General features: G+C 42.0%; 1 protein-coding gene across 6 annotated transcripts in view; it reads left to right on the top strand.

The window, feature by feature from the left end:
- LOC138770156 (transcriptional enhancer factor TEF-1-like) overlaps nt 1–25,940 on the top strand; it is an 87,312-nt gene that overhangs the window by 32,555 nt on the left and 28,817 nt on the right. For all 6 annotated transcript variants that reach the window (XM_069949118.1, XM_069949121.1, XM_069949122.1 and 3 more), the window contains one exon: nt 20,383–20,651. In XM_069949118.1, the coding sequence (XP_069805219.1) occupies nt 20,450–20,651 (202 nt within the window). In that variant the 5' untranslated portion in view covers nt 20,383–20,449. The remainder of the gene's footprint in view (nt 1–20,382; nt 20,652–25,940) is intronic.

Below are 25,940 nucleotides of genomic sequence, written 5' to 3'. Positions count from 1 at the left end.
GGGGTGCTCAAACCTTATTTACTCGAAGACCAATATTACCCTTTGCAATGTTGATCTGTAATATAGCAAAATGTTGTGGCTGCCCCCCTACATATGTACCCTTGGCTTAGATAAGCATTTTTTTTTTTTTATTACTGCCTGTAGTCTGTGGTCATTCTCAACCTGCTTGAGTCATTTCCATTGGGCGCCTTCTTTTGTTTGCTTATGTGTTTGAGTCGTAAAACTGGTTTCTGGCCTAAAGGGAACCTGTTGGGCTGTCTGTGTTCCCTTCTTCTAGATATAAGTAGATTTAAGCATTGGGTCACTGGTCTGTGAATATGTTTCAGTTTTATAGAAGTTATACTTATTCACTACAGTGCGGTGCCAGAGATATAAAATAGTACTTTTGGTACCGTATGTACAGTGAAGTTCATTGTTCAAGAACATGGTTATAAAAGCATCTACTAAGAGGGCAATGGCTGTGCACCATGCAATGTATATATAACATACATTCCAAAGTCCATGTTAGACAGCTGTTAAACTCAATTGTTTTTGACTTTTCATTGTGTTGCTGCAATGTTTATAGTCTATGTGCTTTCCATCTATAGTGATAAAGTAAACCAGTAAATGTACGCTCTGAACTGGTGGTCCCCATCGGAGGCTCTCCGACTGTCCCAGCACACAGCCATAGGCCGGAGCTGTAACTTACTCAACCGCTGGATTACTGATGGCAGGAGCCTCAGCTGCAGGATGTATAACGGGGAAGGGAATGTTTATTTACATGTGTACCTCTATTAAGCAGTGATATGCCAACTGATCCAAGTGTTAAGCCCCTATTCCACGGGCCGTCCAGAAGAGCAAACGAGCGCTCTCAGCGCTCATTTGCTCCTCGTTCCCCGCTCGCTGCCGCCACTAATCAACGCGGCAGCAGCGAGCGGGTGAGTGCGGGGGGCTGCCCGGGTGATCGCTGATCGTCCAGGCAGCCCATAGCATTCAACGGAGCGACAACACCAGATCGCTGCTATATCAGTCGCTTGTTTTTCAACATGTTGAAAAACAAGCGACTGCAAAGATCAGCCAACATGAACGATGTCGGCTGATCGTTGCACTCTATTCCACGGGCCTTTAGTTGTTCCATCCATTACCCTACATGCAGACATATACAAAAACTAAACCAGAGATGAATGGACAGTGTTTTGACTTCCATGGGTCTCCAAACTGCAGGCCTCCAGCTGTTGCAAAACCACAATTCCCATCATGCCCTGACATCTAAAGCTTTGGATTTGGCTGTCCAGGCATGATGGGAAATGTAGTATTGCAACAGCTGGAGGGCCGCAGTTTGGTGACCCATAGAGTAGAAAAACCTATTATGCATCATACTGATAGACTGCCTTCTCCTATATAGTGATTTCCGTACAGAACACTTGTTTATACCTATATACCTGGGGTCAAACTGGCTGTAATTTATTCTCCATATTATGGTTGGAAGATCTAAATTTTGCCCAAGATTCTTGCAGGTTTCTATCCTGACCTAACTTTGGTTGGTTTGGTTGAGTACAGCCTTGCCCCCCCATACTAGAGATGCCCGGATCATTGTACTGAGAAAGCCGCCGCCATCACCTGCAATGAATGGGAACCAGCATGGCCCAACACCGTAGCCTTATCCTATACTTTGTTTCTTATAACTTGTAATCCTTACACTTTTGTGGGGCTGCACTTTCCAATAGAAGGGTAACATTCTGTATTATGAACCCTTGTTATGCCGTTGGATAGCCATTAAATAAAGTTTTGCTTTGACAATGAGCGGGCTGACTCCTGGTGGGCCTCGCCCCGCTGCGACCTCACTGTGCTCTATTCTATGCAGATGGTGCACGTATAACCCCTCTATAGTGAATAAAAGCCTATTCTTTGGGAAAGCTAACCCCATTACATAAATACACTGTGTTGCCTAAACCTATGTCTAACACAATGAGAGGGGATTAGCCAGCTTAACCCCTTCAGTGCCAGCTACAGCAAATCTGCACATTAAACATTTCAGGAGATTCCCGGTGCAGCTGAAGGATTTACAGCTCCTTAAAGTATTGCATATTGATACCAATGTAAGCTCCCTTAGCTTAGAGGCCTCTTTTCAGGCTTCCTATGTATTTGATATAGTGAGATAGCCATTCACTGGTCAAGTCTTTGCTGCCTGGAAATGTTTGCGGGACTTATTTTCCTATGTATTTTAGCTGACCACAAGTGTATAATTTGTTCTGGATATGTCTGGAACACAACCAATAAGTCTGCCATTCCAGCTCAGACAGGGCTTGTACACTATGATGCCATGGCCACCATGCCTGTACAGCAGCACATGGATTCCTGGGCCAGAAGCCCACAGTGTGTCACCATATGCATACTTACCAACAACTGTTATGAAGTATGCAGATAACTTTATTGTTCCCTACATACACATTCAGCTCAGATGATCTTTTATTTCTTAATGGACAGAGGAAGGATAAGCAATGCCAGTCTCTTCTGGTGGCGGCTTATCTCTCAGAGAACAAAAGTCGGGCACTTGAAATCCAACGTGACCACCCTTCTCTCCCATGACATAATGTGTCAGGAGGCCCTCCATACACATTAGACAGTTGGTTGGTCCTGCTGAAGACAGCAGGTTCAGCTCACTATTGGCTAATGTGTATGGGGACCTTAAGAACAGTTAGGCATGTTGGATTTCAATGTACTGAGTCTGGCAGAGGCCTACCCTCTGGAAATTCAGAGTACATGCACACATGCATCTCAAGAAATAGTTCTCGGCCAAATAAAAGCAGACTGCTGTCTAAAATGTATTGCTAGAATGCAGCCAACAATGCAGTGTGTCTCTCCATAGAGTACGGCCCCATGAACCACTAGGTGCCATACTATAATACGGTTTGCTGCATGGAAGCTGTGGCCTGTTTCACATGGTTGCAACACCCTGATGCCTCCCTGCCCTATGGTCCTACTGAACTGAGCTTAGCTCCCCATAGGTTACAGGCTGAACCAGAGGTTACTCGGCACATAGAAATAAACAAAATAAAACTTTTCAGCAGTTTACTTAGCAGCGCCCTAAACAAGAGCTTGGAGGTGGTGTATGCAGCACAGCCTGCAGCTTCAGTCTGTACTAGTGCACGACTAACATAACAACTTTTTGGCACAAAGATTGGCAACACTTCCCATTACAATGTAACATGTCTCTTAAGGCAACAAAGCAGTATTACACCACTAACTACTGGAAAAGTGATGTCAGAATTTTTTATCATCTGATAATAGAGATCTAAGCCGGCAAAATATTCTGATCAATCTGAAATGATGAGAAATGTCACCAGTCCAGTTTTTTTTTATCCTAATTGGCAAATGACAGGCTTGAAAAAGTGTCCATAGTTGTCAGCCTTTGGCTGTATCCATGTTTTCCAGGCGGTCCTTGGGATGTTTTCACCTGGGATTCAAAAGACAGTCATCAGGCTTCATATGAACCTTAAGGAAGCCAACTTCGCCCATCTCTAGCTATAGAATTGTTGGGTTGGTCTTACAGATGTCTGAACAGAACAGCTAGTTGATGAAATGGTATAGTATGTGTGGAGGAGATCTAATGGAATTTTATAGATCCTGTTAGTCATTGTATAGACTTTGTGGGAGTCTAGGCGTGCGGTTGACCAGATGCTGTAAAACCCAAAATGGGTCATGTAGAGTGAGGTACAGTAGGCTTCTTTGTGTATCTTGATTTACAGAGGACCTTGAACTACTCCTTGATTTGTGTTTTTTTTTTTTTTTTTTTTTGTTCTGTTTTTTACATTTCTCAGCATGTCCTACATATTGGGATACGTGCACAGCAGGACCCATTTCTCTGTATAAGGTTAGGGTACCCTTCTGTTTTTCCCACCAGAAATTCCTACCGGCATCTAATGAATATCTTTCCATTCTGCTTTTTCAGCAAACCTCCCAGTGATCTGTTTAATTAAACAAAAACCTTTCCCCCTGGTGACATGTTGTCTGTAACCTGCGTGGGTTAAGATGGGGTGAGGGCGGTAATCTTGTTGTGATGGGCAGGTACTATAGAGTTGCCTGAGGGAAGACAACATGACTTCAGGGTAAGACTAAAACTGTTGATGAAAGTCGTGAGATCAAAGGAGCCTCCGGAGGGGGAACTGTGCTATAATATTTACTGTACATATTCTGTTTTTTATTTTTAAATGTTACTGAAAACATGAATTTATGTCCACAAGGTCAAGATGGCTCCAGAAGGCAAGTTGGGGGGTAACTCGCAAAACTGCTCTTACGTTACGTATACCTAAAAAGTGCATGGCCGAAGTATGCATCTACCTTGAGCTAGATGTCTCCCTAAGGGCCCTTTAAATGGGCCAATGTCTAGATCTGTGCTTGTTTACAGAACCTGTTCTACGATTCTGACATTGTACAAGGAGGGCTACATTAACTACTGTGGATCATTCATGCAGCCTTTGTCGGCCCCATGTCCTCTATTACATTAGAGATGTGCCGCTGACCAACACTAAAGCAATCCTAATGGCCAGCACTTGCTTGTTTATAGGCTGATCGCTGGGCTTATGACACAGGGCAGTATCAGCCAGCTCGACCCATGGTCATCCCATTTAATATGACCCTAAGGGGTAATTATATAGCAAACAGGGGTGATGGCCTGTATAAGGAGAAAGCATTTTTTTAGTTATGATCTCTTAGATCTCCAAACAAGAACTACATTGAGTTTAGATAGTAGACAAATAACAGAATGCATTGAGCGTTTGTGTATGTTGTGTTTTTGTGTGTGCTCTTTGTCACACGCTCAACCTCACTCCACAAAATGGCTGACTCCACGGGCTGTCATCGTTCGGTCTCTCAGAGCGAAGACTTAACTTTTTAGTTCCACTCAGTGATTTCCAGCCTTTTTACATGGCTACATTCTTCAAGTGACCTTTTTAGTCTGCGAGTATATGACATAATGCTGGCTTTCTGTGGCAGAGGATCCTTTCTTGTTTAGGAAATTGGTTACATTCCAAATGTTTAGCATTCCAGAAAAAAAGGCGGAAAATTCAGATACTTGAACTGTGCTGTGTAAAATTCTTCTTTCATATACACTGTTTCAGAAACTTTCTCCGCCAGTTCAAGTAGGAAACAGGTGAAAACTTTTTAGATTCTTTTTATTTTTGTTTTCCTTTATTTAGTTTTACTTTCCTGACAGACCACCGACACCACCACCACTTTTTTTTATTATTTATTTTTTTGTAAATTCAGTGATTCGATTGGCAGTGGCTCATATAAGGGATTGGCCACTATTATGAGTTGTCAAACATGTGAACTTGTAATTGATCTTTCAGTGTGCTTGTAGAAACCAGTAAAATCTATCCAATGGGAAGGCAGTGTTGCTGGTATAATGTAGTTTCAGGAATTATTTAGTAAAGCACCTGACAGCCTATAGTCGGTGATCGGATCCTGATGTGGGGGCCCACAACTATTCCACGTTCTTTAAGGAAGTTCACTGATCATAGTCATCTAATAATCTCTTTTGTACGAGCATTTAAATCACTAGGCAGCTGTGTGGCCAACTATGATAACATTAACAGGATGCTGAAACGATCCTGCGAGCTTTTGTGCAGCCTGGCCACACGATAGATTGAACCTTGTAAAGTCTCTGCAGATGAGGGCAATCTCTATGATCGGCGCTCATTTGTGGCACTATATATCGGGCCGTGTAAAAGGGCCCTAACCTGCAATAGCTGTTGGGTGATTGCTTCTCCTCTCAACGTTCTTATACATATGTACACTCAACTGAGTGTGCGTGTGTTTTCTATGAGGACAGGAAAATAAACATCAATCAGACTCCTTTTAAAAAACCAACAAACCCTATCCTTTTCCCTACCATTCACCATTGGGCGTCAGTACACCTCCACACACAATGTAGATTACATTTAATGTATATGGGCACCAATACTATCACATGATGTTTTTTAGCACTCCGGCTATTGCTCCTATTTCCCCCTAGGCACCAGATAGCGACTATAACCTTTGGGCCTCTTTCATACCTTTTTTGATAGTTGCATAAAACTGACAATGAACAAAAATGTGTCTTTCACTTTGACGTCTATCTGAATTGTCATTTTTTTTTCTTCTTAGTATTATGCTACAATATTAGAAAAAAAAATTCTTCACCACACTGGGTCTGATCAATCCCCGAGTCCTATATGTCCAACCTTACAAGGAGACCTATGGCTATGACTTTGCATTCACAGTTAACTTATTTCAGGAAGTGTCAGCGTCGCCTGGTTACTTCTAAAGCAACACAAGGTTACACTGTAACTTAGACCTATAATCTTCAGAAAAATGTGATATATATATAATTATTTTTTTTCTCCATTCTTAATAAACTTTTCTTGTTTTCTGGTAAACATCAAAGCCTCCAGACCATCCTTGTTAAACCCCTGGCTGTCTTATCATACTCCTGCTGTCCCAAGGGGATCTTTTCACAAGTCTGATAACATCTATTTCCATCCCCCATCTACTCGCCCTCCAGGGGTCGGGAAGACTGGGCAAGTCCAGATGTGCAGCCAGCCCCTCCCAGAAGGTATGGGGTGTTTAGGTTTCTGTCATTCTGTAAGATAACAATCACATTCTGTCCTGGCTGCAGGCTGGCTGACTGTTTAGATACCGGCCTGCAATGTAATTTTTATCAGTAGAATGTACTTTTTAGGACTGTGTATTAGCTGCTTGCAGGGATTGTTTTCAGTTCTTCCAAACTTCTGAACAGCAATGTTGCCTGTAATAGGATACATGGCTAGATTCTGTATCTCTCTGTAATTAGGTAAATATGGCAGGAGCACTATAGGGTTAGGGTCCTATTACATGGAGCGATTATTTTAACGATCGCAAACTAGATTGTTTATCGTTAACCTGATGTCGTTCACCATATTACACAGAACAATGGTCGTTAGTTACGTTCGTTACTATGATCGTTATTGCAATTGTTACTATGATCGTTTATTCCTTCTGATCCCAGAAAAACAATGAACAATGTGCAATTACACTGAACAATTAGTGAACAAATGCGGAACTTGAGTGAACAAATGTGGAATTACAGTGAACGATTACCAATAATTTTAGGTTCAGATTTAAATCAACGAAATTTTTGATCAACGAAACAATTTTCTGATCGTTGCCTGCAATTACACTGAACGATTATCGTTTAAATTCGAACGATATAACGATTTTTCGCACTATAATCGTCCCGTGTAATAGGGCCCTTAGGGTTCTATTACACACAACGATTATTGGCCGATATTGCTCTGTGTAATCGGCAAACGCTTATGGGCTGAGAGAACTGTACTGGCAGGTTTATAAAAAAGACAAAAAAAAACCTTATTCATCAGTCGCACACACTGCTGTGTTATAGGGGTGTCCAGGCATGATGGGAATCATACTTTTGAAACAGCTGGAGGGCCGCAGGTTCCCCATCTCTATTAAAGAGGATGTGCAGAAGATGGAAGATGATAGAACAGTTGTATGAACTATTATAGTTTGTGCGTCCCTGCCTTCTCAATAGTCGAGCCATGTAATAGGCTGCTTAAATGAGGAACTATCTGATCAGCGCTTACATTGGGCAGCCGTGTAATATGAGCCTTGGTGTCATGTTGATTGATTTTTATTTCTTTTTTTATAGTCGTTGTTCCCTTGAGGATTTTTTCTTACATGCCATAAACCAAGCAGTGAATTTGAAGAAGAGAATTATTATCTGTCCTTTATACTTTATATTCCACTTCTGATATTGACTTCAAAAACTACTTTATAAGGCCAGGTTCACACAAGCATAATATGGAGGTAATTTTGCGTTCCTTATAACAATTCTTGGCTTGAATGTAGGTGACCCTAATTGATATTTTATTATGCTATAACATGGACGTAAAACAACATCTGTACTATGCTAGAAGTCTAGCAGGATAGTTGATAGAATTGTATGCTATCAGCAGCCCACAGGATGTTGTTTACAGCACCCTGGTGTCTGTCAGCAGACTGCGTAATATACACGATTGATAGAGGATGGCCTGGAATCTCAACTTTCCCCCAATTCTTCTTGTGCACACTCTGAAAGAGAACCCTTCTGATGGAAAACTAGATGAAGGGATTGTCACTCTTCTCTAAAGATGGCAAATGACTGGCCACCAGCTAATACATAGGAGTGTGTCTAGACTCTAGGTAATTTGGATTTCCACATATCAGATCTTATGTCTTATATACCACAACCTGAGGTGGCTTGCAGTAGCTTATTCTTCTCCTCATTTAAAGTGCTTACATCAGGGATGGGGAACCTTCGGCTGTCCAGCTGTTGCAAAACTACAATTCCCATCATGCCTGGACAGCCGAAGGTTCCCCATCCCTGGCTTGCATGCATGCTGAGTCCACGCTGTGTGTCCATATGTATTGGGAGGGTATTGGTAATAACTGTCGACAATCGGCTTTCTAAGGTGGTGGAACCTAGAAAATCACTGTTGCCATCATATTCCTTGATTTTCTGTGAACTGGTTGATGTTCTTGTGTATTGTGGATTTAATGTGAAGTCCTGACTTCCAGATCATGTGCACTGCGCACATCTCCTCACATCCTCTCATTGTTCTCCCTCCATGACTGAGTCACTTAGGAAGTGACACGACATGTTTCCAGGCAACACTTCATCCTTTCTGTAACTTCAATGAGTTCTTTACCAGGGGCCGATATTCTCTTCTCTATAACAACCTCCCGGATGAGAAGAATTTCCCAGACTTGGAGCACATTTCTCTGAAACCTCATAGATCAGGGATGCTTTGTGATACGGAATCCAGGCACTGTAAAGTGGGCAGCTCATGGCCCATAACTCCAGCTTCCTGCAGGGGGAACTGCTCCCCTGGGCACCAGAGATCTGCTCCCATTGGCCTATTACTAACATTTATAGACATGATACACAAGCAGTCGATTGTTGGCCGATCACAAGATTTTGAAATAATTTACAATCCTTGTTTATTGGGTGCATGTTGTACTGTGTAATAGGGGATGTGCGGCTGAAGAATAATAGCTCCGGCTCATGTACAGCCTTTAGAGTTGGTCAAAGGGGCTACAAAGTTGTACAGGTCCTCAGGCAATTCCTTCATTCCTGAACAGTCAGTCTGTCCCACCCCCGTACACCCCGTGTGATCTAAATCTAATGTGTCCAGACTGTCTACATGCGGAACTTCCAATGCAGATTCCATCAAAAAGTGCAGCATATAAGAACTATTTTTTTTTTTTTTTTCAGGCAACATGCTGGAAATCATGATGCTAACCTGCCAGACCGCTATTGAAGTCAATATGTCCGGCATGTTAGGCAACGGTGCTGTTTTTCGTTGTTGTGCTCCTATGCTGCAATGGACAGAAACAAGATGTGACTGGGGCCTATTGAGCAGCAATGACAAATTGTTGTTTAATCTAAGACTTTTTGGTTCTCTCTGTTGCTTCACACTGGTGAATAGATTAGATGGCCCGATGCCTCCCGTAAGAGAGCACAGGTCTGCTAGATCGGCACTCGCTTACCAAGCCTATGACATGGCTCAATAATCGTTTACCAAGGGCTGCACAGACATTATAAGCGATGTCCATGCAGCCTTTGCCATAAACTGTATATATTACCTGTCCAAGGTCCCCAGTCTTCTGAAGCCAGCAGAGGGCAGAACACCAGGGAGCATACAGTTTTTTTTTTTTTTTTCCGTTTACACAGTCATCAGCTGTTGGCCGTACATCGCTATTACACGTAGGTCAGATGATATTTTAGGTCAGGACCAAAAGACACGATCAGCCAATGATCCTCTTCATCGGCTTATTGTTGTCTCTATCACACAGAGTGATAATGGTCCGAATCGGCCTGATTCGGCCAATTTTCGCTCTTTGTAAAAGGGCCCTTAGTTTACCTAGTCAGTTGAGTTTACTTAAGACGGTCCTGGTGCTTTACAATGCAGATCAATATTTTATTCAGTCACGCTTTTGGCTTAAATCTTGTGTCCCTTTTGTATGAAATAGAGGGTGCCATATTACCGATCCATACTATATGGATGTATAATATGGTCCTATGCATGAAGTCCTTTAAAATGAGAGGGCAACAAGGTCAGAGCATCTGCTTCACTGGTCTATCAGTCTATATTAGGACCAAAAACACAGTGCAGTTGATATTCATCACTTTAATGTGGATTTGTGTAAACCAGACTTGTCTAAGGGTATGTTCACACTGAGTAAAACAGACGGAATCCCGCTTGCCTCATTTTGTCATTATGATGCCCCGCCGCTCTTCGCTTAAAGAATTGACGCGTCAACTCTTTGAGCAGAGGTGCAAAAGGCATCCTATTGACACACTCTGTCGCGGAATTCCGCCTGTTTTACTCAGTGTGAACGCATCCTTATGATTGACTACGAGTTTAGGATTTCTTCTCTTATTTTCTTGACCGATGGCTGATCCATGTGTTGGGCGTACCATTGTCGGCATTGGGAGTGGTGAGCGCAAATTCATATGAAAGTCCAAATGGCGATTTTAAAGTATTACTACATCAAAAAGTAAAGAAGCCTAACAATGGCGATTGTACTTTACAGACTCTATGGATGCAGAGAAACCTTCTAGTATTAGCTGTAGATGGAACAGTAAATTTCTAGTGTGTAAATGCAAGCTGCGAAATCTCCGTCTCATGCGAATCCACTCTTCTCATTAGAACAGGAAACGTGATTGTTTTCTGAAGCCTTCTTCTAGTGAATAAAGTTGAGCCATGGTTGTGCCTGGCTGTGAGAGAAGCTGAGATTTCTATCGGTAACCACTTCCTGCCTCTCCAAACTCTCCAGTAGTGAGAGCAAAGGGGAAAAAAAGTTACAAACAGAGGGAAGGTCTGGCTCTGAGCTTCTAGATCTTTCCACGGCCCCGCTACCCTTCCTGGTCTGTGATTTGTTACTGGCTGCCTCTTTGTGTACAAGTTACTGTGCTGCCAGAAAATCTGCTTGTCTGACTAGTTACACATTGTAGTTTACACCTCAGGGCCCGCACAATGTACAGCGCAGAGCTTGTTGTTTCTGTGCTGCAATACATAATATTACTGAAAAATTATCTTGGTTTTCTTTTTTATGGCTTCCTGTAGGTTATACTATATCTCTTTGTACACCGAGTAAAAATGATCTTTGTGCTCGATTTTTAAAGCCTTTTATACTTTGCCCCTTACCTTTACCTTATACCATGTAATGGATGTTTGTCCTTGTGGCCTCCCACAAAATAAACGTGTAAATTCTCACTTTCCAGTTTTTGACAATTTTTTTTCTTCAAAATGATTAAGAAAAAACACCACTATAAAACAATGCACATGTACAGCCTATGTAAAATACAAAATATAAGTACTAAATGTTCAAGTGGCATTTATGGCTTTATGGGATTTGGATATGATGAGCTGAAATCTGAGATTTGTTGAATTTAAAGTGGAAAATCTAATTTTATAGGTAAAATAATATGCCAAAATAAATTCTTGACTTAAAGGTGTCACAGCCATGATAAAATACAGAAACGGGTAGAACATGAAATTTATATATGGTAACCTTTTAAGTTGCGTTAGGTCACTTGTCCAATTGTTGTTCTTTTTATTGTCTTTTGTTTCATGATTACTTGTTTTGTATATAATTTCACAATAGCCACCATTGCAGCTTTTGGAGAGCTGCACACTTATTTTTATCTGTATTTTTTTTTTTTACTACCCAGATTTTTCTATCCAGAGCTGCTTCATTATTTTTATTATATTTTAAGAAATATGTATGCATATATGTATCGGAAACATGAGGTGTGTGTGTGTGTGTGTGTGTGTGTGTGTTTTTAACTGGAAAACAAAATCGATTATAAACTTCAAGAGGTAGTTTTTTTTTTCCCCTCTCCCTAATCAACTATCAGAAAGTTATATAGATTTGTTATTCACTTCTATTTAAAAATCTCAAGTCTTCCAGTATTTATCAGCTGCTGTATGTCCTGCAGGGAGTGGCGTATTCTTTCCAGTCTGACGCTGTGCTCTCTGCTGCCACCTCTGTCCATGACAGGAAATGTCCAGAGCAGGAGATGTTTTCTATGGAGATTTACTACTGTTCTGGGCAGTTCCTGACATGAACAGAGGTGGCAGCAGAGAGCACTGTCAGACTGTCAGATAATCTTTCTGTGTAAATAGACCCTAAAGCCCCTATTCCACGGGCCGACTTGAGGAGCAAACGAGCGCTCGTTTGCTCCTTGTTCCTTACTCACTGCCGCCACTATTCCACGCGGCAGCAGCGAGCAGGTGAGTCTGGGGAGGGCCGGGGGGAGCTTCAGGGGAGCTTCCCGGGTGATTGCTAGATCATCCGGGCGGCTTATAGCATACAGCATCCACGGAGCGGTGGCAGCAGATCGTTGCTGTATCAGTCGTTAGTTTTTCAACATGTTGAAAAACAAACGACTGCAACGATCAGCCGACATGAACAATGTCTGCTGATTGTTGCCTTCTATTCCACAAGACGATTATCGGCCCGAATACGGCCGATAATCGTTCTGTGGAATAGGGCCTTAAGTATGATCTATCCAATGGAGATACCAGAGTACAACTACTGCTGTCAGTCCTATAGACAATAAATAGAGCAGTGGTCATACATGTGCACTATTGCTCCCATTCATGCGGGGTACTTAGGGACCACCATCCACGTCATCATAGGGATCCCAGTGGTCAGACCACAATGCTGTTAGTCAGACAACCTTTTTAAAGCTCTAAAGAGCAGAATTCTTTTTGACTGCTCATTGTCGTAACAATTGTAGTGCCAATAGTTTGCAACGCTGAGAAGATGATAGGAATTCTATATTTTCTTGTACTGAGAATCCCTTCCATATTATACATGCTAAACGTAACAAAATATCTACTGCAAACGTGATAATTAGAAAAATGGCTCCAAACTTTAAAGATTGATTCTGGGAATTCTTTGTGTCTATGCCAAACGTAAGTCAGATGTAGCATCATGTGCAGCTGATGGACTGGACACATTCCATTCCAGGTGCATCAGAAGTGATCTAACAGGATAGCACTGGGCCCCTGCCATGCCGTACATGCTATGATGCAAGTCTTCATCATCAGTCATGTCTATGGCCACATGGAGCCGATAGAAACTGAGCTTGTGAGCTATGGAAATGTTGCTCACGACACAAACTCAGCAATGGTCTCAATATCCTTTATCTGCTCATTTCTGCTTTATATGAGCTATAAATTTATAGGCTGCATTTACATTATCCACTTATCACATTTTTAAATCAGAATAGTAAAGGCTAAATGGGAAAGTTTGTTTAAACGCCGATTCCCCGTTTACAGCTTTCAGCGTCCTCCCCTTCGCCCTTGATGTACACTCTTCAGTGTAATCTCCGTCCTGTATCTCCAGATCTTGTGTAGAGCAGCTGCCCTGGGCAAGTCCACCTGTTCTGCAGCTAAGATTGGAGAGCAGGAGGTCTGGCGTGTCAGTGCTGTTTGACAGGCTGCCTATGGTGTGGGTGGAAGTGGGGGGGATGGAAAGCTGGGGGCAGACAGAGGTGTGGCAAAAACCAAACCATTCTGTTCTGCCACTTCTACTTGCATTTTCTTTTCTGTTACTTTTTACACTGTTGGGTTCAAGCTTTCGTTCACGAATACATATGGCCTTCACAGTAACTATTATACATCGTCATCCAAAAAAAATCCAGCATGACGGACCACCCTTTGAGCAGACATAAGTTTGCTATCGGCCAGCACAAACCATTGATTGAGCGAAATTTACAGACAGTGTAAAGCCCCTATTACACAGGGCGACGAGAGGGAGCAAGCCAGCGCCAACCTGTCAACAGCGAGCGGGTAAGAGGCAGGGGGGCTGCCCGGGTGATCGTTGGATCGTCTGGGCAGCCCAAAGAAGATAGTGGCGGTCTGCTGCCACCGCTCCTGTTCCACGGAACGACGACAGCATATTGCTGCTATGGTGATCGTTGGTATTTCAACATGTTGAAAGACAACGATCAGCCAACATCGTGCATGTCTTCTATTACACAAGACCATTATCTGCCGTAACGGCTAAATACGGCCGATCATCACTTAGTGTAATAGGGCCTTAACCTTACTTGGTTGCTGAAGAAAGTTGTGTGATTACCAGTATAATAAAAGGGAGGGTTTTACCTAGTTCAAAAACAAAGTTGCTTATTCTTTGGTGAAGAAGAAGCGGGATGTGGCATAACTGGGGCGTATTTTGAGGTCATCTAGGAAATCCTAATGATTTATTCTTGTGTGAATTGTACTAGTTGTCATGCTGAATGCTTTAAGTTGGTGGAACAGAAACGAGAAACCTAAAAACACTAGTTCCTTTGAAGGCCGGCACTCTATTCTGCTAACTACTTGTTCACACGACATGGTTCCTGCCTACACTCAGTTTAGACAACAGGAGGAACGCTTTAATTTCAGATGTGTGAAAACAAGCCCTGGACGTTGTCCTCATTCCTAGAGGTTTGGCTGAAGTTCAGGGTTTTATTTTGGTGTATACATGTATGGTAACCTGCAGGATGGCGGTGTCAGAGTGATCTCAGTGCGAGTTACCTGTCCCCTGCAGAATTCCAGCTATTTATTCTGCATACCTCCTTTGAATGCTTTCTCTTTCAGTTAGTAGGGAAAATGGTTGGCTTCTTTCCCACAGTCATGATTATGGCAGTCTATTGTAGTGTCAACAGTCAAGCTCAATGACTAGGCCTTCAGTGCATTGTTCCAAAGCTGTTGCAAAACTACAACTCCCAACATGCCCTGACAGACCCAAGCACCCTTCACCCATGCAAACCTAGAGGTGTAATATATCATATCTATGTGCAATTTCAGTAGTTGTGTAGCTACAACTCTCAGCCTATGACTATTAGAGTTGTAGTTTTTGCCACAGCCTAAGAGGTCTCTCTTTTGAGTGCATAGTAGTGAATTCTCCCCGAGATGGTTGTGTAACATAATGCTACAGAATCTCAAAAATTCCAGTATAGATTTTTTTTTTTCACAGTCAACACAATTTTGTCTACTACTCCTAATATAGTAATTCTGAGTTTCTGAGTTTGAGCAAAATAATGCTGTAACGTATCCAAGGACTATAGGCGATCATGAGGTCCAGCTCAAATATCTCTGCTGTTCGTAGGAACCAACAGCAATTGTAACAAATCCCATCAGGATTCACCCTTGCGTTCTACATATTTGTTGGCGAAATCTCTAAATTGTCTGGCGACACTTGTGTGTGGAGAGATAGGGACCCCATTGTCTTTAATAGCCCATATGCAGTCAACTAGTGACTACGTTTAGATTATTTTCTGAAAGTATATAGGTTTGGGCCTCGGACCCAAAAATGTGATTTGCCATACTTTTGTGCCCGGGCCCAAACACAAGTACTTACATTTAGCCCATTAAAGTCAAAGGGCCCAGTTTCCACCCACACGTGTCACTAACTCTTTTTGCCAACACATATGTGGGTCAGAAGGTCAATTGTGAATATCCAGTCTTGCAAAGTAGAAGGCCTATCATCCGGATAGGCCATCAGCATTAGACTGTGAAAGGTCTGACTCCTAGCACCACCATGATCAGCCGTTTGTTTGTCGGAGCACCATTTTGTATAAAACAATGCTTCTATAATGACGTCCGCCATTTGGCTAAAACCAAAGTTTAGAAATTTTTCAACAGGACCAAAACGGGGCCCAAAATATATTCTATTAGGAACTACACAATCCCAGCAAAGAGCTTCCAGACTGTTCTGTGAATTCGGCCTATCGACTTACTGGGAAATTGTGATGGTCATTCCTAGACAACAACCAGTGGTGGCCTTCATGGTATTTCATGTTCACACATTGCTTAAAAAAAAAAAAAAAGATATATGCTGTAAGATGCAATAGTTGACCCGGTGTCCATGATGTGAACTTTGCCTCTCTCTTAAATCTTAATGTCAGAACTAAATAAAAATGCTTTTTTAATTGGTGGCCAAGTGGACTACACTCAGATTTCTGAAGGATTTTTTTAACTCAAGCTTTAATATATGAAATGAATTTACTCCTTTGGTATCAGTAGCACTTTTAACAGCTCTTAAAACTGTATCTGAGCTCTGTTAGACGGGTTGCTGTGCCCCTGCCCTGCCAGCGGCTCCAATGACATGGGCTCATTTCACACCTGCTGCAGTCTGGCAGCCTGACAGACCCACTCAATGTGGCTGAGGTCAATCTGTCCTTGTATTCCAAGAACTGCCCACCAACAGGAAGAAGACTGCTTGTCCTGTGGTATTGTGCGTGTAGGACATCGGCGGTGATTAAACTTTTTTCCCCCCCCCCTCCCCTTGCCTGGATTCTCGATTAGTACATGGCTGGGGGCATTGTAACTAACTACAGTACAGTAACAATAGACTGTACACTGTTTCTACACTTCATCTGAAGAGCTTGTACAGAAATGTAACTAAATCTTTTTAAACTATTGACTCTAGCAAGTACCCCATGGGATCACTGCTCCCACCTGTGTTATGCATATGGCCTCATTAATGGGCTTACTATTAGCCACATCAGTTTAAAAACGTCATATAAAGAAAAGCTTGAAATTCTTTATGCAAAATGAAGCACTGTGTAATGAAATTCTTGTTTGTATATCTTAGGGGGTAATGCGTTTTCTTAGGTAGACCACCAAGCTCATCCAGTGAGAGAAGCGCTTACGGACGATAATTGCTTCTGTTTGAAGGCAATGATCAGCCTTGATCCTTGTCTGTCAAGATGTTTAAAAAAAATAGAACAATAGCCCCTCCAGCAGCTCCCTATGCCCAACCCCCCAACTCTTACCCGGTCGCTCTCGGCACGTGTAATAGCACGGACAGTGAGCAGGGAACAAGGAGCAAGCAAACGCTGAGGTCGCAGCTCGCTTGCTTCTCTAGATCAGCCTGTGTAATAGGTCTTCATAGGCTTAAGACCCTATTTGTTCTGTATAAATGAGCCTTTACTCGTGTAGACAGCTGTTATCGCTTTCTTTACATTGATACAGATCAGGGTCCTGTTTGGTTATCAAAGTAGCTTTTCAAGAAGAGAGCTACTTTGCAGACTGAATATCCGAAAAAGCTACTGGAGCTTCTATAGGGCCTATGCAGAAGGGCCCACAACTAAAGATGCCAGTAAACTTTTTACAGTAAGAGAGAATTCAGGCTGCCCAGATACTTTGAAACTTTGGGGCCGCTTGTAATTGAGAGGGGCAACATTTTAGATCTCTGCTTTGGGACCCTCTATATATACCCCTACAAGATCTATTCTTTGATCACTTTTCACAGTACTTGATCCTTCAGATCTGTTTAACAGAGGTTGAACTCATCCCCTCGCACGGATGAAATTCTTCATGTGTGCTTAGAATGTCTCACCTGTGTGCTCAAAATATTCCTCTTTGCACGCTTAAATATCCACACTCAGCAAGATGGTCATAAAGGTACAGTAAATGCACAACAATTGCATTATTATACAATGTATGGAGAATACTTCACCAGAGCCTCCTTAGCTGTTCACGCCAGATGTTGGAGCTGGTCACCTGTGTGGTCTGTTTGCGCAGTGGTCCTGCTGGTCAGTGGTGGGCTCATCCCATTTGTGGCCTTTTTAATTCAAGCACCAGGGGGTCTGGTCTGTCCAAACACTGGTAAATCCCATAAAGCATTAGCTTCCTTTACTTAGGTAACAAAGGTACATATATCAATGGACTCCTAACACTTTCATGGGATTGAAATGAATTGGATATCTTTAACAGCTATAAAACCCTTTCACAATGCATTGTATTATGGACTGTTTGTCCTTTTGCTTCTTATGGAAAACCCATCTTTTTATACAACAGGTCCTAAATTTTCATGTTTACTCTCTATCTTTTTTTTTTTTTTTTTTTTTTTTAATTAAGAAGCTATATTTTCTTCTTTTTTGGGGGAAATGGTTTCTATGGCTTATATGGTATTATCATATTAACGTTATATAGTAGTAACAGTTTAGCTATTTTTTTTTCTTTCTTGCAAACCATCTTCATAAACAGTATATATAACACATAGTAACTTTATACACAAGACTCATGGGGCTGACATTTTTAACCATCCATATTTTTATTAGTGTACAATACTATTTCATTTCCACCAGATGTGTGCTTTCTGAATGACTGGTTAGGTAACATTGCCTTATGTTGGACCTACACTGTGATTTTGGCTGCAAAATGGGTCAAAATGTGATCAAAAATTGCCATGCTGGGGAGTCACTGTGCAATATACAAGTGACCATAACCCAATAGATTCATGACTGTGACTGCTTGAATTGCAGTGTGACCTCATACAGGGCAACATAGGGATCTCTAGTCACGTCAGGCCTGTCGCTGCCAAAATCGCTGTGTATAGGATAAAATGGCTGACAGATCCATAGTCTGGATTATGATACATCACAGTTAAATAAACTATCAAGGAATTGAAGTGTATGTGATTTTGTGACTGGCTTCATGCATATATGAAGTTTATTACATGCCTCCATATAGATATTATTATTTTTTTTTGTATTTGTTCTTTAGAATTTTTTAACTTTGCCACGGTTCTAAAAGAAATGGAGTTAATTTCATTCCTAGATAAAAACCAATCAACAACTCTTCCCAACTTTTTAAAGGCAACTTTTAGGAAAAGATCTCAAAGTTTATTGCAACTTAGAATGTCAAAGGACTTTAGCAAAGTAGGTTTACTTATAATACATTATTCAAGCCTGGTTTTAAAGCAGTTAAGCTAAATAAACTCTTTAACCAAAGTTGTCAGACAGTCCGAGCTTCTTTTTAAATCCAGGTTAAAAATTAACATCACAATGTTGGTGGCTGGCAAGATTAGCCTGCTGTAAATGAACTTCTAGGCAGCTCAATATTGTCATCTTACGTATCCTCAATCGGGAAGTTTGTATACAAGTCCAATATTACCTGGAGTAACTGGTGCTATCCAATGGCCAAAATACTGATATATCAGATACCTCTAAGATGGCCAAGGAGGATGCATAATGGACTGAACCTACTATGTTAGATCGTGGGGTGTTGGCAGCTCTTAATATCTTCCCTCTGAGGCCTGATAATCTTGAGAAAACTATATGTTGTCCACTTGGGTGTAAAGGGTTTCTTAGGTGCCATTTACAAAGGTTGAATATCGGCAACAAGCGTTGCTAGTAGAGATGAGCGAACCGGGTTCGGGTTAGAGTCGATCCGAACCCGAACGTTCGGCATTTGATTAGCCGTGGCTGCTGAACTTGGATAAAGCTCTAAGGTTGTCTGGAAAACATGGATACAGCCAATGACTATATCCATGTTTTCCACATAGCCTTAGGGCTTTATCCAACTTCAGCAGCCACTGCTAATCAAATGCCAAAAGTTCGGGTTCGGATCGACTCGAGCATGCTTGAGGTTCGCTCATCTCTAGTTGCTAGTCCTTCGGCTGATAATTGGTTTAAGGCCGTGTATAAGGACCCTTTCACAAGACAACAGCACCCAAATGATCGCCAAACAACAAATTATAAAAATCTTATGTATTGTCAATTGCATCTTTTATATGGGCATAAGAAATTTTAGTCGGCAACGCATCCCTTTGTCTTAACAGGGGGTATGTATTGCTGTCAATGTCAAGTGGTTAGTACAATTAGCGCATGAATGATCATTCCTCACACTCATTGTATTGTAAAATGTAACCGGCTCATCGACTTCCCAAATCAGCCAGTGGCCATTACTTACAGTATATCTGCCCGTGTAAAAGTACTGGCATGTTTGACACTGATCCAGAGTATGAGAAACCACTTGGGGCTACATCTGTTCAAGTTGTACACTTGACGTGACTAGTTTCTAAGAAAAACATTAGCATATAACCCACAAAAACAACCAAACCACTCACTTTTGACAAAATTCTCAAGGGCCCCCCAACATGCACCATATCATCTGAATGCTTTTAAGACCAATGGGCATCTATTGATACAATACTTTGTTTTGTATTTGGCTTGTACATATGGTAAAATGTTGATGGGCACTAGCTTATGTATTTCTATGATGATTATTGTAGCCCAAGGGTAAGTCTTGTGTCTTTGTTGTATAATCCTTAGTTCCTGTTTATTTTCCTCCATTGTGAACTTTTTGTTGGCGTCTCTTCATTGCCAATACATTGAGTTGGCACCACGTGCCAAGCAGTAGAAAGATTGTTGGACAGGTCATCATTCTTTTTATGTAAACTGTTTAGATATTTTTAAGCTTTCTATTGAGTAATACAAAACTGTTTAGATTAAATCAGAACATTTTGGTAGAGTCACCATGGGGATATTTTTTGTGGTCATGGGGTCAAATATTAATATAACTCTTTGTTTTGCAGCATTTGGTGAGACGTCTTTAGCAAGGTGAGGCTTGGAGGAGCCTCTCCTTTCCCTCCTATTCCAAACATGGACCCCAACGGGTGGAGTGAGGCTGGCAGCCCAGCTGAGAGCACAGGAGACTTGGGAGATTCCATGGAAAAGAGTCTAGACAATGATGCAGAGGGTGTGTGGAGTCCGGACATAGAACAGAGCTTCCAGGAGGCACTGGCCATATACCCGCCATGTGGGAGACGCAAGATTATTTTATCCGATGAAGGCAAGATGTATGGTGAGTTGTATTATTCTGGATACAATTATTTAATGGGCTTGTATTTAATATTAACATTATTTCTAGAGATGAGCGAACCGGGTTCGGGTTCGAGTCGATCCGAACCCGAACGTTCGGTATTTGATTAGCGAGGGCTGCTGAACTTGGATAAAGCTGTAAGGTTGTCTGGAAAACATGGATACAGCCAATGACTATATCCATGATTTCCACATAGCCTTAGGGCTTTATCCAACTTCAGCAGCCACCGCTAATCAAATGCCGAAAGTTCGGGTTCGGATCGACTAGAGCATGCTCGAGATTCGCTCATCTCTAATTATTTCCCTTCTTTTTGGATTTGTGTTAACCTTCATGATTTAGAAACTGTGATGCATGGTACCATCGAGCTGACTCGTGTCCACCCTTGTTCTAAGGGCCCTATTCCACGGGACGATTATCATTCAGATTATCGTTAAATCGTTTGAATCTAAACGATAATCGTTTGTTTAAATAGCAGTTAACGATTAAAGACCGAACGAGAAATCGTTGATCGTTTAATAAGACCTGGACCTATTTTTATCGTTGCTCGTTCGCAAATGGTTTGCATTAAATGCGATGTCGTTCGCAGTAGTGACGAACGCAATAGCGAGGACAAGAGTAACGATTATCGTTCCATGTAAATGGGTGAACGATTTCAGGTCTTGCGCGATAGTGGTCATTTGGATCGTTTATCGTTATGCAAACGATAATCGTCCCGTGGAATAGGGCCCTAAGAGATCGCAAAACTATACAGATCCCATCGGTGAATGTTGTCCAAAATACCTTGAACATTCGAACCATCTGGCTCCTACTGCTAAGAACGGCCACAATCAGAAATGGCGCACTTCACTTTCCAAATCGCAACAATATCCAGGCAGCTACATTGTAAATTGCGGCCCTCCTATGAGGCTGCTGGATGGAGATGTTTCACAGCGGGGAAGTGAAGGTGGTCTCAGCAGTTAGACACTAACTGTTCATAACTTGTCCCTGTGAAAAGTCAAAGGTGTGTGTGTATTTTTTTTTTTATACAGGTACACCTAAAATTTAAATTTTAAGTAGATTAAATGAGTTGTTTTACAAAGGCCATCCCTGCTCATGCCATGTCAGGGCATAAGGGCATCAAAGAATGAAAAGCCTTTTGACAGATTCCAGATATTGTTGTATTACATAGACGGCCATTCGTCATTCGAGTGCCTGCCATGTAATACTTTTCCCTGGCAGAGAATCCACTGGCCAATTAGCTGATGCTATTTTTGCTATCCCTCATTTACATGTATGTATATGTAGATAAACTGAGTTATTATTTTAATTTCACTATAAGTTGCACCTGAAAAATTGTGATAATTATAACTTAATAGGAGATTTTCCCATTAGAACAAAGCTGTCAAAATATTTAATTTATGTTAATACAGTAAGACAGAGGGGTGTCAACGATACTTCATCCTTCATCTATGACACAGCCACAACAGAGTTAGGTCTTATGGGGGGGGGGGGCAGATTTTATGGCCGCCTATAAAATACAGCAGTTTGGCTTTTTTTTTTTTTTTTTTTTTTTTTTTTTTCCCCCATTTACTGCTCCTTTAGCTCCTGGAATAGCATGCTGGGAGTTTTATGATTGGTCAGGTTTTGATTGCTTACCCCGGTGTGCATTGAGATCAGGCAAATGGCATCGTAAACTGTACATGTGTGGCCTTGAAGTTAACACAGTAATTCTTAATTTATTGATATCAATGGCCATATTGGCAAGTAGAGCTTTTGGATGGCCACAGATGATGGGCTTACAAAATAATTGGCCACAGAGAGGAAAGAGACAAATGTGTTGATCTATCAAGCAGTCTTTAGGTCCCTATAACCTTTAGTGTAAAGTCAGCCAACCTCTCTAATGTGTATGGGGGCTCTTGACTTCCAGTGGAGATAAGGGTCGGGAATCTTGGAGAGTTTTCAGATAAATAAGCTTCCCCCAGTGGCTTTCCTCCCCTCTCCCCCCCTTCACAACACATAAAGCGTTACCACTTGACAACTAAATTATCAAAAAGATACACTAGTATGGCCCGATATGTGGCACTTTGGCTGCTCCAAAACTAAACCTCCCAAATGCAGTTTTACAATGGCTGCAGAGCCATGCTTGGAGACCATTGGGATACATAGGGCTAGATGGTCCTATCTTTGTCTGTTCTAGCATATAAGTGGAGATGAGCGAGCTGGATGGGGAACCCAAACCTTGGCCAGCTGACTCATCTCTTCATATAAGCAATGAAGTTGGATAGAGCATGATGGGAAGGATAAGAGTATTTCCTATAATGCTGAAGGGGAAGAGCAATATTCAGAGCATGGATAACTGGAAGCTGAGGATTGACTGGTCCCCACTCAGTAACATCATAGAAACAATAACTGAGCAACCTTCAAAGTTTGACTTGTTTTAAGCCATTGAATAAGCAATGTTAAGGATTGCGCCAAGACTGATCAGCCATTCAGTAGTGTCTGTTCCCGGCAAAAGAACAAGAGCAAAAATGTGCAGTATTCTGTGTGTCATCTGATGACTCACGTACAATAGTCTGCTCCAAGGAAATAAAACTAGAGTCCCTTTCAAGTGATTTATTTCCTAGAGTAAAGATGTCTATATACACAAGATATTTGCTGAGAGACAAGCCAACAACCATTCACATGTATTGGCAATGTCCGGTTATGTTTTAATGCAGCTATCATGTCATAAGCCCTCAGGACGCAATGTAGACCAGATGTTGATCGACATGAGAGGAAAAATCTAAATTATAGGGACATAGGATAAAAATTGGTGTGGGTGTCAATTTGGTGGATGTTTCCCTTGTACCTTGAACCATGCTTGGATTTTAATTTTGATTTGAAGGATTAACAAAAAAACTGATCTAAAAGAGTAGATCACTTTAATTTAATAAACAAACAAAACTTGCAAGTATTTTTTTTTTCACCCAACCATAGCCAAAAAAATGGAACCTGTCCGAACAGTTTACACCACATATTAATCTGCCATCTTGAACTTATTACACTTGAATTATTTGCTTTAGACTCCTCATGAAGCCTCCCCAATAATTTGGGCACTTTTTTAAGCCAAGTGTACCACGATCTGCACTTTGCTATGGAGACTGGGAAAGCGAGGTCACGCAAAGTTTAAAATGGCTCATACTTGTGAAATGTTGTATCCACCCAATGATCATCACCCATGTATCATCCAATAAGCCGAAGATTAAGTGGAGCTTCCTGCTTGGAAAACTGGTGTTGTTGCACAAGTCCAATTGGTACTATAATTCCTCCTCCAATTGGTACTAGAATTCCTCATATTGATAGCTGTCAGTATGTAGATGGAAATTACCATAAACTTTGGTATATAATATAATAACACCAGTGAAGGGCTGTGCTCTCTGACCACACACCAGCCCATATCTGCGTTCTCCCCCGTATCTTCATTTACAAGATCCAGGCATTATCTGTGTGCCAGCATTCGTTTACATTGGAAAGCACTGCTGCCTGCTCTCTGTATGTAGTCTGCTAACTCCCCACCACCTGGCATAGGTGTACCCTGCATTGGAGCTGCTGTTTATTGGTGTCTGGCTGGGAGAGACCTAGAGTTAGCTTTTGTTGTGTAATACCTTGTGTCTCTCCTCCCACTCTTCCTCTCCCTGCCTTTCTAGGGGGTCTGTGATTCCAGTAAATCAAGCCTTTGCAAGGTCACATGGAAAGAAGACACCAGCGGGTGGGGAGGGGGAGGGGAGTCAGGCTGGAGGAGAAGAGGGAGGAGGTGGTAGATGAAATCTGATCCAGGTCTCTGCCTGGCAGGACAAGCTCTAGTGTGTTTGGAGGGGTTGGTGGGGGAGTAGCACACACAGACCTAATCTATTACAAGACAGCCCTGTAATGAAGGTTTACTTTGCAGAATTAACTCTTAGTTGGCCCGATTCTTCCAAGAGTGCGTTGGTTCTGTTGTAAAAAAAAAAAGTAGCACAGCATTTTCTTTATCTTTAATCTTAAAATCTGTAAAATTCCATCACTAGTGAGTAATCCGTGCAACTTTTTTTTTTTCCTAAACAAAACTGAATGCTTGTGTATTATCCCTGCCTCTGTTCTAACTGGCCAATGGTCATGAGAGGCACACTTACAGGGCATCAACTCAAAAATGTCACTTGTTGAATTTCCCTGTACACCCTCCTACCATTTTTTACACATTTGCATATTGGATTTCAACGTGCCCAAATCTTTTTTTCCCTCTGAGAGATAAGCCACTGCCAGACATCTCTCTCCAAACACAGCTGAGCATGCATGTGTATGTGGGGATTGGAAGAGGTGGCTATGAACCAAACAAATGATTTGAGTTACAAGTCATAGGGGGAGATTTATCAAACATGGTGTACAGTGAAACTGGCCCAGTTGCCCCTAGCAACCAATCAGATGCCACCTTTCATTTTCCAAAGAGTCTGTGAGGAATTAAAAGTGGAATCTGATCGGTTGTTAGGGGCAACTGAGCCAGTTTCACTTTACACCATGTTTGATAAATCTTTCCCATAATCCCTAGGGAGGGGGGAGGGGGGGATTGTGTCAACCATGCGAAGCTGTGTCCCATTGGAAACTTAATTTAGTTCTAACCTAAATTCAGTGTGGATATGATGGAGGAGCATATTTAGCAAACATATTTTTAGAATGGCAAAGAATAATCCAAAAGATATCAACAACATAAATGTGCAGATATGAGCCTAGAAGTGGCCATACGCTGTCAATATCTGTTGAGTGTCCGTCAGCTATTTTTCCTGACCTCCCTATACATATGAACATTCAGCCATGCCCAATGTTAGGGCTTATTCACGCGATCCGGAGGCGCGAATCCTCATGCCGGAGTTCCCCCGCCGCCCGGCACAGACCACCACACACACACACACACTCACTCTCCAGCAGCATGATGTGCTCTCCTGTCATCACAACTACTACTCTCCTATTCCCCGAGCAGAACGGCTACACACGCTCACTGGAAGTGGCCTGGACTATGCTACCAGGAGAAGAAAGCAGCATAGTCCAGGCCACTTCTGGTGAACATGTACGCCGTTCAGCATGGCGGGAGTAGGTGAGTAATAGATGCAATGAGAGGAGAACACACTATGCTCTCCTGTCATCTCTGCAGCTGCGCAGCGCGGGGGTGGGGTGATCCGTGCTGCGATCCGCACTATGACATGTCCTATTTTTTTGCGGTGCGGACGCGGCACGGTTCATGTGAATGGCTGCATTCATTTAATGGTGATCCGCGATCAA

This window comes from Dendropsophus ebraccatus, chromosome 12 (assembly GCF_027789765.1).
Source record: "Dendropsophus ebraccatus isolate aDenEbr1 chromosome 12, aDenEbr1.pat, whole genome shotgun sequence".
Classification (NCBI taxonomy): Eukaryota; Metazoa; Chordata; class Amphibia; order Anura; family Hylidae; genus Dendropsophus; species Dendropsophus ebraccatus.
This window is presented reverse-complemented; position numbering and strand designations above follow the sequence as displayed.